The following is a 15,727-nucleotide window of genomic DNA, read 5'->3' on the forward strand; positions in this document are numbered from 1 at the left end:
TCTTTGCATAAATGAGCTGTCAAACAGAGCAGCGGGATACGAACAAAGTTCATACCGGAAGCACGCTGATTCAGGAAGTCTTGTCCTTTTGGCTAACGCAATGAAGCGTTGGAATAGCAAAGCTGGATCCAGTCGCTTGCAAAATCCTCCAGCTGTTTGCTTTGTTGTTATATGGACTGCCAGTTACATTCATCGGAAGACAAAATCCTTCGCCACTTTTCCGGTCATAGCATCAAGGATTTTTAGCCCGACAGCCTTCGCACAGTCAACGTTTGCAGATTCATATGCAGTCAAACCGGTAGCAATGCTTCTAAGCTGGGTATCCCCTCCGAATAGTGAGCCATTTTCGAAGTACGTGACCATCGCCTGCGTATCCTTGAAGTCTCGTTCTTGTCTGGGGCCTGCGTTCTCCTTGTGCTGCTCGCTTGTCCCATAGAGAATATGCGTCAGATCTTCCATTAGGAGGATAACAGCAGAGAAGGTTGGGCGTGCTAAAACCCACAGCGACCTCTGGGTTTCGGTCATGCCCGTACCCCTAGTCAGTCCGCCTGCTGTTTTCAACGAGCGCATAAGCTCTTGTTCAATAACTAGATCCGTTGACAAGCCAGCCCAATAGCGATCAGATCGTCTGACGACGTGCATTCTTTGTTGGAATGAACTATGAACAGTAGGATGGGTTCCTTCAAGCTTCACCATCTTTTGATGGTATATTTGAGACGATTTGGCATAGTTGTTGTGACCACATGCCGCAAGAAAAGGTAGTATTTCAGACAGAGACTTTAGGTGTAAATCATTAAGCGCCATCCGCTCAGCTTTGATGAGAGAACGAAGTATCCCAACCATATTCATAAGCTGAAACCACAGCTTTGAAGTTCTGTGCTGAGACAGATCAAGTATCTTCTGGTTGACGAAACCTTTGATCCGCTTGAGTGCAGGATTTTCTTCAATCTCCGTCATTGTTGCCTCTCCATTCATTAGCTTGCTGTATAGTGTTTTAAGGTCTGCAACTTCTTTGGTGCCTAACTTTGTTTCAGGTTCTGAACAGGGATCATCGTCAAATAACTCGTAGAGCAGCACGGCATGTAGAGCACTATCAACTAGCAAGAGACCTCGAACAGCTCGTGAAATAGCCTTTCCACTTAGGAGATGGGGAACAGTGTTTGGGGCATATGCAAGTTCCAGGACTTAGCGGAGACCGGATCCTTCCATTGTGTATCCTATGAATCCAATAAAGCTCATGGTTGTGTGAAACCCACCGAGTTTCAGAACTACTGCTGAGAGCTCACTTCCTGGTTCAGAAGCCTCAACCATTTTCATAGCTTTCCACCACAATGGCTGATCGAAGGTCACGACTGGGGCGAATCCATGGCGTTTAGCTTGGTCTGCGATGAACATCAAGGTAGAGTACACACAGGTGTCATCACTGGCAGACAGATCAATCATTGGGAGAAATATTACAGACGCTTTCCCCGGATGGTTTCCAACCATGACAGTCTGATATGTCCCATTCCATCCCGGCCTTGGAGTCTTCAGATATCACGACGAAAGCCAGAGAGTATCGAGACTAGCACTGGGATCCAGTGCAGTGAAGTCAGGAATACGAACGTATCTGATTTTTGAAAGAACACTGTCGTCACATCTGGCATGAAGCACACGGATTTTGTATGCGTCTCTTATGTCTGCCGCTGACGGACTTGTTCGGGGAATTTTCCTCGCCACATACTTGGGCGCGGGGGTTATTGAGGCGATGATCCCCATGCCATGGAAGGTGTTCCTGCCGTCAATGGTGCAAATGTCATGGTCAACGTTGTCAGCGATGTGGTGGATGAATCCCTGAGACATCATTCCATCCAGGTCAATTACTGCATGGACCGCTGAACTTCTTTCAAACATCGTTACTTCTGAGTATGAAGAACAAAGCCCAAGTGAGTTTAAAGTGTCAATGAGGTATTGCGATGAAAAATGGTGGTGCATTTGGACACCAAGACCCAATTGCAATGGTGCGATCAGCACTCGCGGTCGAATTGCTTGGACAATGGCATGGCCGATCGTAGCAATTTTCAGATCTAAGCTATTCCCAACAAAAAGTTCAAGAAGCACAATTCTGAGACTGTCAGGTACAAATTAATAATAGAAAAAATAATAGGAAAATTATCATTTATTAAAAAAGGAAGTACAATAATTCCGGGGCCCAAAGAAATGACTCGGGGAAGGACAAAACTGGATTTATCTGACAAACCTAGGATCAAGGGTTCAACAAAGAAAATTCTAGAAATTATTAAAGTTTACGAAAACATCGTGGTCAATTACAACGGTGACGTTATTCCAGACTTCATTCACCCAAACGGACAAAAAAAGGGAAATATTGCCACAAAATATGAATTTCTTATTTGGTGATAAATTTGAAACACTAACTGTGGGCCATAACTTGAATATGATGTGATATTCGAATTCAGCACACAAAACTAGTTCAGAAACATGACTCCCATGAAATAAATGCTAAGCTCTAGGATAACGGAAAATTTCCGCTAAAAACAACAAAAAACAAACGGAAAACGCTAAAAAACACTTATTTTGCACCCCGCTGGGTTTCTCAACTTTTGATATGTTGTACAGTTTTTTTTTCTCTACAAGATGGTGAAAAAATCATTTCTGTTGCAATTTGTTTGCGGTCGAGTCCTATTTGACGCTAGATTGACTGTGAGTGAAAAGAGGAATGAAAAGTGGTCAAACGGTAACCAGTCCCCTCCCATGTTCTTTTTAGCTGCTCTTCTCCCAAAGAGGGGAAGAAAACAAATAAATAAAAAGCATTTTTCAGAATCCAGGGAGGTTAAATTTGTTGTCTTTTCAATTTTACTATTCATGGAAACTATTCAATTCTTGAAAATGCCACGAACAAATATTTCTTTTTTTTAAATCTCGGGCTTGCAATGCAAACAAATCTTTCAGAGTAAATGCCCACTCCGACAGTTGACACCATTAGTACTGATCAATAGCATCGATTCGTGGAAATTAAAAGGGCTAGCCCATATCCTGTGCCCCCTCCCGGCCTCGATATTTTTGTCTGATACGTTGAAACGTAACGCATTGCATTGCATGAGGGTAAAAGAGTATTCTTCATTATCCAAGGAGAAAAAATACGTTTTTTTCAATTTCTGTAACAAAAATACGAAAAAACATAAAAACAAGCCATTTTTAAAATAATAATAATAATAATAATAATAATAATAATAATGAAAGATCTTAAGCCGAACTTGCCAGCAATGAAAAAAACCAACAAAGAGAAAAATCTAAAAAAAAAAACAAAAACAAACGAGACTGTGGCCAGTGGAGAGAAAACAAAACAGCAAAACAAAACAACGCGGATATTTCGCCTGTATACAAACAAGGCGTCTTCAGCACGAAAGACACACAAGAAGAACAAGATAAAAAAAAAAAAAACAAGATAAAACTAAAAACCAATAACACCAAAACAAACAAAAAACAAAAACAACAAAAATGTACAATTGGCGCAAAATGAACCACGTTGGGAAAATTTGCTATTATATTGTTAATTAATTGTGGACACCAGAGTAAATGAGGAAAAAAAAAAAAACTGTAAATTACTTTAATTATTCTGTTGCGAAATAATCCTTTTGTTAGCTATTACTGAAGCAAATCGTTTTGGTCTAGCAGGTAAAATAGTCCCTTGGTGATTATTTAAAATCTTAACTCCCTTATTGACTGTTGATTCCCTCTTTAGAAGGTTAACATAAATTGGGTCAATATATATACTACCTGTGTCCCTATTTATGGAAAGGTTAGCAAACATATGTTTTTTAATTTCTATGGCTTCCCTCGCCCATTGAGTGTAACCCTTATCATTAGAAATAGCCAAGGCTTCATCAAATTTTACAAAATTTGAATTTTTGTTAATATAAGACCAATTATCCTTCATTTTCCAGGGTTTCTTGTCTGAACACTAATCAAGACCGTTTCCTCAAGTAGTAATCCTAGTGACCTCTCATGTCATTTACGTCTCGTGCAACGCTAAGGGGAAGTAAAAAAAAAAGTAATAGGGCTTGTCAGAAAAATAATCTCAGAATTCTCAAATCTGCCTTTATAGGCTAATTATTATAGGCTAATCTGCCTTTCTGCATTTTAAAAATTTGTTAAGACTCATCAAATTCTCCTCCCCACGATAATCTTTAGTAAAAGCCGAAAGATTAACTCTATATGAGGAGATACCAGAGCTATGAAAATTGTTAGAGTTGACTTGAGTATTTAAAAATAAATCATAGTAAATATTTATCGGTGCTTTAACAAGGTTCGAAAGCAATAAGGAATTCAATGTTCAATCAAGTAAGTACGGGCAAAATATCATGTAATGAGAAAACATATTCAATAAGCAGCAATTCAAGGACAACTCTAATGACTTAGAACTAAAACTACATCCGAGGAAAATAACAGAAATATTCAGTAATTAGGCTCAGGAATAATTGTAATGTAACTGAGTATTTAAATCTTCCAAGAAGCTTAACAGTAGTGAAGGAATTTTCAGTTTGATATGTTGCCAACTTAATTGACTTGATAAATGTATGGTGACCAAGGGCATTTCACTTTTTAAGACTACCCTCTGTGACTTAATCTAAATTTAAATAATTTGATTTGAATCCTAGTTCAATTAAAAAATCGGTATTTAATAATTACTGAGTGTTTTCAAAAACAAAATGTACCAGTTTTTCACCAAGAAAATCACCAGAAATCACCAGTATTTCACAAAAATCAACAAAAAATCACCAGAAATGATAAGCTTTACACCAAAAAGACGCGCTGGGCCCTGAGCTAAGACATTATGTTTTTCAAAGGCCGTCAACTGCTGAAGAAGGAAGAGAATTTATACCTAAAACCGGAATTCCAGGCTAAGACTGAAAATGTTACCTCAAATCCTGTTACTGGACATGAAGAGCCTTTTTATTTATTTAACTACTATTATACTTTTCTTTGTCTTTATTTTGCAAAATCTTTTCTTTTTCTTTTTTCTAGGTTTCCATTGAAAAGAATAACCCCAATAATCCTCTTTTGTCCTCAAATGGAATTTCATTTGCTTATGAGCGCTTTTAATTCCCCTGCCATAGTTGGTATCCTTAGTGGTAAACTTTAGCTCTGAAAAAGACGACTCAAATGGTATCAATTTATTATATATTTATTTTACTTCCGGAAAATTCTCGTGGGTCATGTCTAAGCTGAAATATCAGACAAGCAGCGATAAATCTTATTTCCCTGGTTTCTTAGACGAGAGCCCCTTGAGACTGAGCCCCCTGGTTTCTTGAGACTGTTAAGTCCCATAAAAAAGACCAGGCATAGGCTGTTAAATCTATGTTCATGTGGGACTATGCTCTCTTTACCTTATAATTTTTTTTTCATTTCTGAGCCTCAATTCGTTTTTATCACACATGGGACCCACATGTATGTATTTACAAATTAAAATTTGGAACTATAGGGAAGCTGATTGCCAAGCTAAAAAGATACACAGAAGCCCAAAATAAAGCCACTCTTTAGAAATAACGAATAAAAACAAGACATAAAATATGAAAAGGAAAGGTATGAGAAAATATATTCAATAAGCAGCAATTCACGCGCAACTCCAACAACATGGTACTAAAAAAATCCGCAGAAAATAACATAAATATTCAGTAATCAGGCTAAAAAATAATTGCAATGTAACTGAGCATTTAAATCTTCCAAAAAGCTTAACTGTAGTGAAGGAATTTTCAGTTTGATATGTTGCCAACGTAATTGACTTGATAAAATGTATGGTGAACAAGGGCATTTCACTTTTTAAGACTAGCCTCTGTGATTTAATCCAAATTTAAGTACTTTGATTCGAATCCTAGTTCAATTTAAAAATCGGTTTTTAATAATTACAGAGTATTTTCAGAGACAAAATGCATCAGGAATTCAATCACTTAAAGCAATTTAATTTAATTATGGTGACTGGTTATTGTACCATCATTTATTATAACAAAAGACTAAGAAAAACAAAATATGTTTATTTACAGAGATTTTAATAAGAAAATTCTAGAACTGAATTATTCAGTATACGCTCAACTCTCTCATACGCTTGTAATTTTAGGCACAATTCTTCCGTAATACCTCAAATATGTAAGTTAGTCACAAAATTAATCTTTTCAAAAGGGCCCAATGATCAATTTTTATATGTCCCATTATTGTCTTAACAATGTCAAATTGAACACATTTTCCTTTCAAATGCATAATGTGTGACATAGCCTATACAAGGAGCACAGAGGAAATTAATTTTCCGTTTGTAGGCAGAGGTCCTCGCAAACGTATTTCACCACTTCCAAAAATTACGCTGTTGAGCCTTCCACATTTGGGTTGATCACATGGGTCAGTCAAACCAAAGTGCAAAGGGAAAGCCTCTAAACATACGTAAAAAACAAGCTTCTCCTCAAAGATAGTATCAAGAAAAGATTGTTTTTAATCTAAGAGGGGGACTACAGAAATAACATCTTGTGTAAAAAAATCCCCCTCCTCTAATTAAAGCCACTGGTATTCAAATATGCTAATTGGTAGCAATGTAAGTTGTATTGTTAAATCATTAAGTTTGCTTCAAATATGAGTTCTATCTTGTTACTAACAATGTATCCAAAGAGTATGGGAAACTATAGTTTCCCATACTCTTCGAAAATAGCCAGAAGACTATATTGAAGTATAGATGGCCATCACACATGGTACACACATGTATGTATTTATAAATTAAAATTTGTAACTATGGGAAGCTGATTGCCAAGCCAAGAGGATACTTAGAAGCCCAAAATAACGCCACTCTTCATAAATAACAAATAAAAACAAGACATAAAATATGAAAGTCGCAGATTATTTCACCTCAGTAAGACGGCAAAACCAATCATGCATGGAATGTCAACCAATTTTGTAAAAAATCACCGAACTAAATGAAAATCACCAGATTAAAAAATAAAATCACCAGAAATCCCCAGATTCAAAAAATCACCAGAAATTCACCAAGAGGCCGAAAAATCACCCACTCTGGTGATAAATCACCAGCGGGGGCAACCCTGCAAGCGATAATTGAAAAAGGAGAGTCAAAGAGATTGTTAGAATGCGAGTAACAAAGTTTGTCGCGAATTTAATTTGGGTTGCAACACTCAAAAAACATTCAGTAAACTTAACAGTTTGTCTTTAGTTTTTTCTAAAAAGAAAAAGATATTTCCCATAATATTAAAGTTTATTTCAAAATATTAATGGTAAACGGAAAATTTTTCGATCAAAACTTAGGCAGAACTGCCCCTAAACTACCAAACACGCTCATTTTCAATGAAAATTGTCCCTCCGCCAGTTTCTACCAATGGTACTGATCAAGAGCGTCAATTACGAGCGGCAAGACCGAATACAGTACATCCCTCCCCCGATATTTTGTCCGATTCGTTAAAACGTAACGCAATGCATTTAAAAAAATTTAATTTTTTCTTTTAAACTTTTTTTGTACTCCTTTCTCCAAACAATATTCTGGACACCACCCTGGAGGAAGGGGGGGGAGTAAAGGTATTCTTCAGAGTCTAGGGAAGGGAATTTTTTTTTCAATTTCTTTAACAAACATACGTAAAAAAATAAGCATCTTCTCAATGATAATACCACGAAAAGATTCTTTTTAATCTAAGAGGGGGACTACAGGAAAAACATCGTGTAGAAACAATCCCCCTCCTCTGTTTAAAGCCACTGGTATTCATATATGCTACTTGGTAACAATGCAAGTTGTATTCTTAACTCATTAAGTTTGCTTCAAATATGGACACAAAAGCTGAATTTTAATCACCAAAGAAAAATAAACAGAGACGAAGCAGTGAGACTTTATCAGATAAATGATTAATTACTTTAATTTTATTAGTATGTATTCTTTTCATTATTCCATTTACTTGATTAATTTCTATCTTGTTACTAACAATGTAGCCAAAGAGTGTGGGAAACTATAATTTCCAATACTCTACGAATGTAGCCAGAAGACCATATTGAAGAATAGATGGCCTTCAAGCATAGAGAGTAGAATGTCAGCAGAAACTTATCAAAGCACCCTAAGCTTTGAACCCTGGAAAAGCAATGGAAAATGAAAAACAAGTCCTTAAAGATGGATTTTTGGCTACTATGGCCGTGTCATTTTTTGTCGAAAATTGCATTTTCTTTAATATTTCAGTTAGTATAGGCAGGAGTTTATTCTTTGCAACAATTGTTATTGTTACCAAGGGTTTGTGGTTCGTTCTTTACTACCCCTGCGGTTCGTTTTACTGCTACTCCTGCCACCATGATGTTTTAACCTGTGATTTTGACGTCACTCATCATTTTGTTTCGGTAATCATGTTGTGTTTGATAGTATCGTTTTCAATAACAGTTGGCGTAGTACAATGGTAACGAAACGATCCCTGAGACATAAAGGATTTTTATTTCAAGCCTGTCGACGGTAATGAGTCTAATTAAAAAAAAAGTACCCCAGAGTAACTAGTTCCAAGTTTTGAGACGGAACTAATCATAAGTAGAGTATCTCGTTTCCGGACTCGGTGCTAGGTGCTCTAGTGAACTTTTTTTGTATTAGACCCATTACCGTAGACAGGCTTGAAAAGTTTTTTGAAAAGAATTGGAAACAACTAAAAGACAAAAAAGGAAATTTTATTTTATCCAGACATTACAGAATATAAAAAAAGAGGAATGAAAAGTGGTCAAGCGGTAACGAGTCCCCTCCCATGTTCTTTTTAGCTGCTCCTCTCCCAAAGAGGGGAAGACAAAAAATAAATAAAAAGTATTTTTCAGAATCCAGGGAGGCTAAATTTGTTTGTCTTTTCAATTTTACTGTTCGTCTTTTGTTTGTCTTTTGTTTTAATGTTTGTGTTTGTCAAGTCAATCCAAAAAAAATCTGTAAACGTTACTGGACAGATAAGAGGGTGAAAGAGTATTATTGATAATCCAAGGAGGAAAAATTCGTTTTTTTTTCAATTTCTGTAACAAAAATAAGAAAAAAACAAAAAAAACAAAAAAAAACCTTTTTTTAAATAATAATAATAATAATAATTCTACGAAAATATTTTCTTTAATCTGAAAGTAGGACTTCAGAAAAATCTTGTAGATACCCCTTCCCCCCAATTGAAGCTACCATTATTCATAGATGATATTTGGTAATAATACAAGTTTTACTGTGACATTATTAAATTTGCTCCAAATATGGACACAAAAGCTGAATTTTTAATCACCCAAGCAAAATAAACAGCAAAAAAACCGCGAGACTTTATCAGGTAAATGATTATTAGGTAAATGATATCAGGTAAATTTTGTTTAACAAAGATTGAATTTTTGTTAATATAAGACCAATTATCCTTCATTTTCCAGGGTTTCTTGTCTGAACACTAATCACGACCGTTTCCTCAAGTATTAGTCCTACTGACCTCTAATGTCATTTACGTCTTGTGCAACGCTAAGGGGAAATATACAAAATTGGTGAACAATGGTTTCAAGATCACCAAAATACATAGGATCCTCCAAGTCAGTCAAAAACACTATTTAAAGACGTTTATAGACACCTTTGTTGATACACGCTCTCGGGCAAACGTTAAAGTAGAGAAGGACAGGTACAAGCTCATTCTAAATTCAGCGTTTGGCAAAATGTGTGAATGCGTATGGAACAAGTCTCGTTGCGACGTCGTGATTCACCCTCAAGAGTGTGCACGAACTATTGATGACCCCAATTTTACATTGTTCACGAGCATAGAGGCGATCATGGTTCTTCTACACAGGAAAAAGAGAAATGTGGTACTGAACAAGAATATAGCAGGAGGTAGTTCAGTACTTGAAATTTCTTGAATTGGTCTGGATAAATTGACCTAACCCAAACCTAACCTTTCATAAATTAACCCAACCCTAAGCCAAACCTCACCTGATAAATTAACCCAACCCTAACCCAAACCTAATCTGATAAATTAACCTACCCCTAAACCTTTCATGAATTAAATGCTCCTGTACAAATAGTGCTATTGTACGAAAAAAATGTGTGTGTGCACAAATAATGTTCTTGCTGGACAAAAAGTGTTTTTTAAGACAATACGTGTTATTGTTGTATATAGAGTGTCGTGTTTTTTATTTTTTAAAAAAATTTTTTTTTACAAAAAAAAATTTTATTTTTTTAAAAAAAAATTTAAAAAAAATGTTTTTTTTTTTTATAAATATTAATTTTTTTAATTTTCAAAGAATATGGTTTTTGTTCTTGTTGAACAAGTGTTTTTGATCAATAAATGTTGTTCTTGTTAACAAAGAGAGTTTTTGTGTCGAATAAATGAATGAAATATGGTTTTGTTGTTAATGTACTAGATAGATCTAAGGAAAAATTACTACTTGTTTATTGAACAAGTACGGTTTACAGTTAGTTGTAGTCCGACTGTTGTCAACAGCAGCAGTATGTATCGTTTTAAAACACCATTCAGATCGTTTCTGTGTGGCTAATCAATGTCTGGGAAAACGACAAATTTAGCGAAAATAATTCAAAATTGTAATAAAATATTTTTGGAAAAACTAAAGAAAATTTATTATTGCTATAGCATTTGGCAGGAATTTTATGATCAAATAAAAGCTATTGTCACATCCATACCAATACAATTCATACGGGGACTTGATGTTTTCAATAGTCTTGAACCAAACTCGCGGTTGATAATTGATGATTTGGCTGAATCAATTGAACAGTTCTCTCAGGAAATGCTACAGCTTTTTACCGTTCGCTCTCATCATGAAAAAATTTCCATAACCCTAGTTCTACACAATCTGTTTCATCAGAGCAAATGTGCGTGAACCCTTGATTCGAAGTGCACCGTCTATATAATCTATCGAGTTGTTCGTGATTCTAGCTCGCTAATAACTCTCAATAAGCAAATATATATTTATATATCTTTACGAACAGATATTTATATCTTTTTAATCTAGGGCTCAAAAAATCCCCCCTAGCGTTGCACGAGACGTAAATGAAATGAGAGGTCTGTGAGGATTACTATTTGATTGAGGAAACGGTCTTGATTAGTGGTCCGACAAGAAATCCTGGAAAATGCAGGATAATTGTTCATATACGAATAAAATTCAATCTTTCTTAAAGAAATTTACTTGATAATCATTTACCTGATAAAATCTCACTGTTTTGTTGATGTTTATTTTGCTTGGGTAAGTAAAGGACTCAAAAGTCAGCTTCTGTGTCCGTATTTGGAGCAAATTTAATAATATCAAAGTAAAACTTGTATTATTACCAATTACCATGTATGAATACCAGTAGCTTCAGTTAGGAGGGGGGGAATTTCGCTACAATATTCTTTCTGTATTCCTTAACTCATATTAAATAAAATATTTTTGTGGTATTATTTTTATTATTTTTGTTATTTTAAAAAGAGCTTGTTATTTTGTTTTTTTTTCATATTTGATTTTATTAATTTAGACTTTTTACATAACTCAATAATAAGCAATGACTTTTAAAATAAATAATTCTATTATTTACCTTACAGGCATGTCGAATCATCACAAAAAAAATATAATGATTTTATAATTTTAGAGTTTCTGCACTCCCCCTTTACTAAGCGATACTTTTCAAAAGACATTATTCTATCATTTTCCTCATAGACCCTTGGTATCATCACTTAAAATATATATATTTTTATTAATTTCATCTTTTTGCATACCCCAATACTAAGCAATACTTTTCAAAAGACATTATTCTATCATTTCTCTCATAGGCCAGTCGTATCATCACTTAAAATATATATGATTTTATTAATTTTTAGATTTTGCATACCTTAGTTCTAAGCTATACTTTTCAAAAATCATTATTCTATCATGTCCTCCATAGGCCTGTCAGTACATCACTTAAAATATAATTATTTTATTAATTTCAAGTTTTGTATACACCAATACTAAGCAATACTTTTCAATATAAGTACTTTTCTCATTTCTATCATAGTCCAGTTTTATCATAACTTAAAATATATATTATTTTATTAATGCTGTGTTTTTGAATGCACAAATAGTACCCAATACTTTTCAAAATACATTATTATATCATTTCCCTCATAGACCTTGAACATATATTAGTTCTTCAAGTCTTTAATATATTAAACAACTTTTTTAATTAATTAAAAATTTTAATTTCTAGATTAAAAAATTAAATATATTTTCTAATTTATAAAAAAAAATAAATTTTTTAAAATAAAAAAAAAATATATAAACCTTTTCCTATTTCCGTATATCAATAGCATGCTTATTATATATTGATCATTAAAAAAAATCCAAACCAAAATTTAAATAAATATTTAATAAAACTTTTACGTAAAAACGTTTAAATTATATCTAAACATATTTAGATGGAGTCTGCTAATTATCAATAATGTGGAAAACAACAGCTAAAGACGTATGCTATTGAAACTTCGACAAGGTTAATCCAGTTTACCAGTTTATTAAAATATAACAGGGTCAAATGCTGGCATTTGGCTGGTTTTAAATTATAAGATTATCCAAAAAACTGTTTTGGATAATAACAGACTATTGTAACATTTGAAACGAATTAAGTATGTTATTAATATACTATAGAATATTAGCTTATAAAAAGGAAGAAGGTTGATAGTACAAACTATTTAAGCTAAATAGTACAAACTATTTTGTTATAATAATTTAAATTACATCTAATATATTTTTAGCTAATTTTTTATATAATATATTTAAAAATATTTTTTTTTAAATGTTATACGCAGGCCTTCAAGTAAAAACTTTTTAAAATATATACCATACATAACCCGACTCTATTCAAATTATTTCTACAACAATATAGCTTTATCGGCAAAGTAGATATTTGAGGTACTGTTTTACATGGCGGTGTTGCATTATATTCCCCTCTATGAAGTAAGTCAAATTCTTTTAACCCTTTTCTCTCTTTGGAAATTAAAATAATATTTTTACTCTTACATATTTGGATTCTGGTTGCTATGAGCGGTTTTTAGAGCCTCTTGTTTATTTTTAGTAAGCCTCATTTGGACTCCCGTTAGTAATATGAGTAAATTTATAGTCATAGGCTATTTTTAGATCTAGTTTCGGACCTCATGATATGTTACTACTGTCATCACTATAGCTCCCAATTTTCTAATCTTTGTTTGCAGACTTATTTTTCTATTATTCCAAACTTTTTTCGACTGCGAAAAACACCCTGGACCTTGGCAATTCTACTTTTAATATATTCACTGCTCTTACCTTCTTTAGTAATAATACTACTAAGGTAAACGGAGCTGTGCATCTGGTCAATATTTTCGTAACCCAATGTCATTTTTTCATCTTCACTTATTCATAGTCTTGGCGACTTAGTCTTCTTAACATTAATATTCAAGCCTATTCTAGCACCGTGAATTCGCAAGATCTCTTAAATCTCATTCATTTTGCTCACATTTTCATCTAGGAGGCTTAAATCATCAACATAATCTAAGTCCAGGATAGTTTTCCCTCTCGATTTTATTTTGTGTTCTCAAATTGCCTTTCCTATGCTCCGTAAGACAAAGTCCATCAAAACGATCCATATAAAGGGAGGTAGAACACAACCCTGCTTAACTCCAGATTTAATACGAAACCAGCTGCTAGCCTTATTTAATACCTTAACCGCTGCAGTGTTATTCTCGTACATTGCAATAATCCCTTTATTGTATCTGTCTGGTATACTATACAAGGATAAGACCTCCGCTGAAGCTCTTCTACCGACAAGATCGAATGCTTGCTCATAATCTATAATTCTGAGGACCATAGGTGCTTTGCCACTCATTATTTTCTCAGTTAATAACATAAGAGTGAAAACTTGGTCGACACATCCTCTGCCCTTTCTAATACTGCACTGTTCTCCTCTTATCACTTTTTCTAAAGCACCTCTCAGTCTAAAAATCATCATATTACTAAGTAATTTTCTACTTACAGAGACCAGGCTAATGCCTCGATAATTACCAAACTAGCTTTTATCATCATATTCGTAATCTTCTATAACTTATTTTTTCCCTCAGAGCCACCATATTGAAGAATCTCATTTACCACAGTACCAGCACAAGTGGCCTTTTACTTTTTATTCCATTTAGTGCTGTTGCTAATTCTCCCGCACGAAACAAATCTTCTTTCACATCCAAAGGATCACAGACTTCTTATTTCTTCTATATCATTTCCTGTCACTCTGTCTCGGTTTAGCACATTTTCAAAATGCTATGCCCATCTCCCTTTAACTCTTTCCTCATCACTAATTGTGGCCCCGTTCCTATCTTGAACTGGGACAAGTCTGGATTGACTACTTCCTCTCAATTTATTAACATGATAATACAAAATTTTACTATTATGCCGTCTGCCTGCATCTTCTAAATACTCGGCAATTTTATCCATGGCCTCCACTTCACACCTTCTTAGTTCATATTTTAATGGTTTCTCCACTTTCTTTATATTCATTTTGTTTTCATATGATCTCTGATAATTTTTGCACAAGCCCCTTGTCCTCTCAATTAAACATAAAGCTTTTTCACTAATATTCCTAGCTGCGTTCCTAATTTTCTACCTTAAGACGCCATTACAATTTTAACAACTTTACAAATTGTTTTCCTAATATTATTCCATCTATCTTCTACATTATCAAATTTTAAACTTTTCAGTTTAGTATTCAACTGTTCCTGGAAATTTTCTCATATTAGAGTCTACTGACATCATAATTTCCCAGGAATTAGTTACTCTTCCGAAATTTCCACTTTAAATTAACCATAGACACTACTAGATGGCGATCTTTAATTTTAACATTTATAACAGCACTCCTATACACCTTAGTATCTTGTACTGATCATGTCAGTCTTCCGTTTAAAATAACATAATCAACAAGGTTTGCTGTCTTACCATCACGTGAATACCAAATTAACTTATGGGTAATTTTATATCCAAGCACTGTATTGATTATAACTAGATTGTCATACCAAAATTGCAGCAGTCTGTAGCCATTATTGTTCTTCTTTCCTACACCAAATTAACCTAGATTTGATACCATCTACCCCTATTTCTACCGACCTGGCGTTAAAATCTCCTAATAAAAGCACTATATCTCTGCCAGGGAGCCTGACTGTTTGCTTCTGTAACTGTAAGTAAAATTCATCTGACTCACTAGCATCTCCGTAAGTCGGTTCTACAGGGGCATATAATACTATAAATGATACCCTGAACTTTTTAGTCATAAAATGAGTGATTAGTATTAGTATTCGATTAGTATTACTATCAACCCTTCAATCTCGACCAAAGCTACTCAATACACTGCTTTCAATCAAAACGATTGAATCATTCAAATTTTCTATCAATCGCCCTCAACGCTTGACTCAACCGTCAAATAGGCTGCTGGACGGTCAATCATACTTGAGTCAATCGATTGACGGAAGCTTTTGATCAAAATGATTGACCGTCTAGGGCCTCCTTAAGCCTTGATGAGTCGAAGAGAGTTTCATTGATGAAACCCCAAATGCTCCTTGTTCCTAAAACTCCAATGCTCCTTACACAAGCTTCTAATTCTTATAATAACAATAAAAATTAACAAATAGGATTAGATAACTAGTTTCAGACATAGTTTTATTTATGACTAAAATAATCGTGAAATACAGTAGAAGAACCCCGGTCGACACTCTAAAGTCGCTTATAGTGTAAAATA

General features: G+C 34.3%; 2 protein-coding genes and 1 pseudogene across 2 annotated transcripts in view; 1 reads left to right on the forward strand and 2 right to left on the reverse strand.

Annotated features, from left to right (window-relative positions):
- LOC148939188 (uncharacterized) overlaps positions 1 to 193 on the reverse strand; it is a 4,110-nt gene extending 3,917 nt beyond the window's left edge. Inside the window, exon 1 of the mRNA XM_089107253.1 lies at positions 98 to 193. Within this exon, the coding sequence (XP_088963379.1) occupies positions 98 to 193 (96 nt within the window). The remainder of the gene's footprint in view (positions 1 to 97) is intronic.
- The window catches only part of RhoGAPp190 (Rho GTPase-activating protein 190), a 321,622-nt gene that overhangs the window by 16,957 nt on the left and 288,938 nt on the right, over positions 1 to 15,727 (forward strand). The gene's annotated exons all lie outside the window — the stretch shown is intronic.
- LOC148939189 (U5 spliceosomal RNA) lies at positions 4,118 to 4,235 on the reverse strand (annotated as a pseudogene).

This window comes from Artemia sp. Qi Xiang Cuo, chromosome 21 (genome assembly GCF_049724085.1).
Source record: "Artemia sp. Qi Xiang Cuo chromosome 21, ASM4972408v1, whole genome shotgun sequence".
Classification (NCBI taxonomy): domain Eukaryota; kingdom Metazoa; phylum Arthropoda; class Branchiopoda; order Anostraca; family Artemiidae; genus Artemia; species Artemia sp. Qi Xiang Cuo.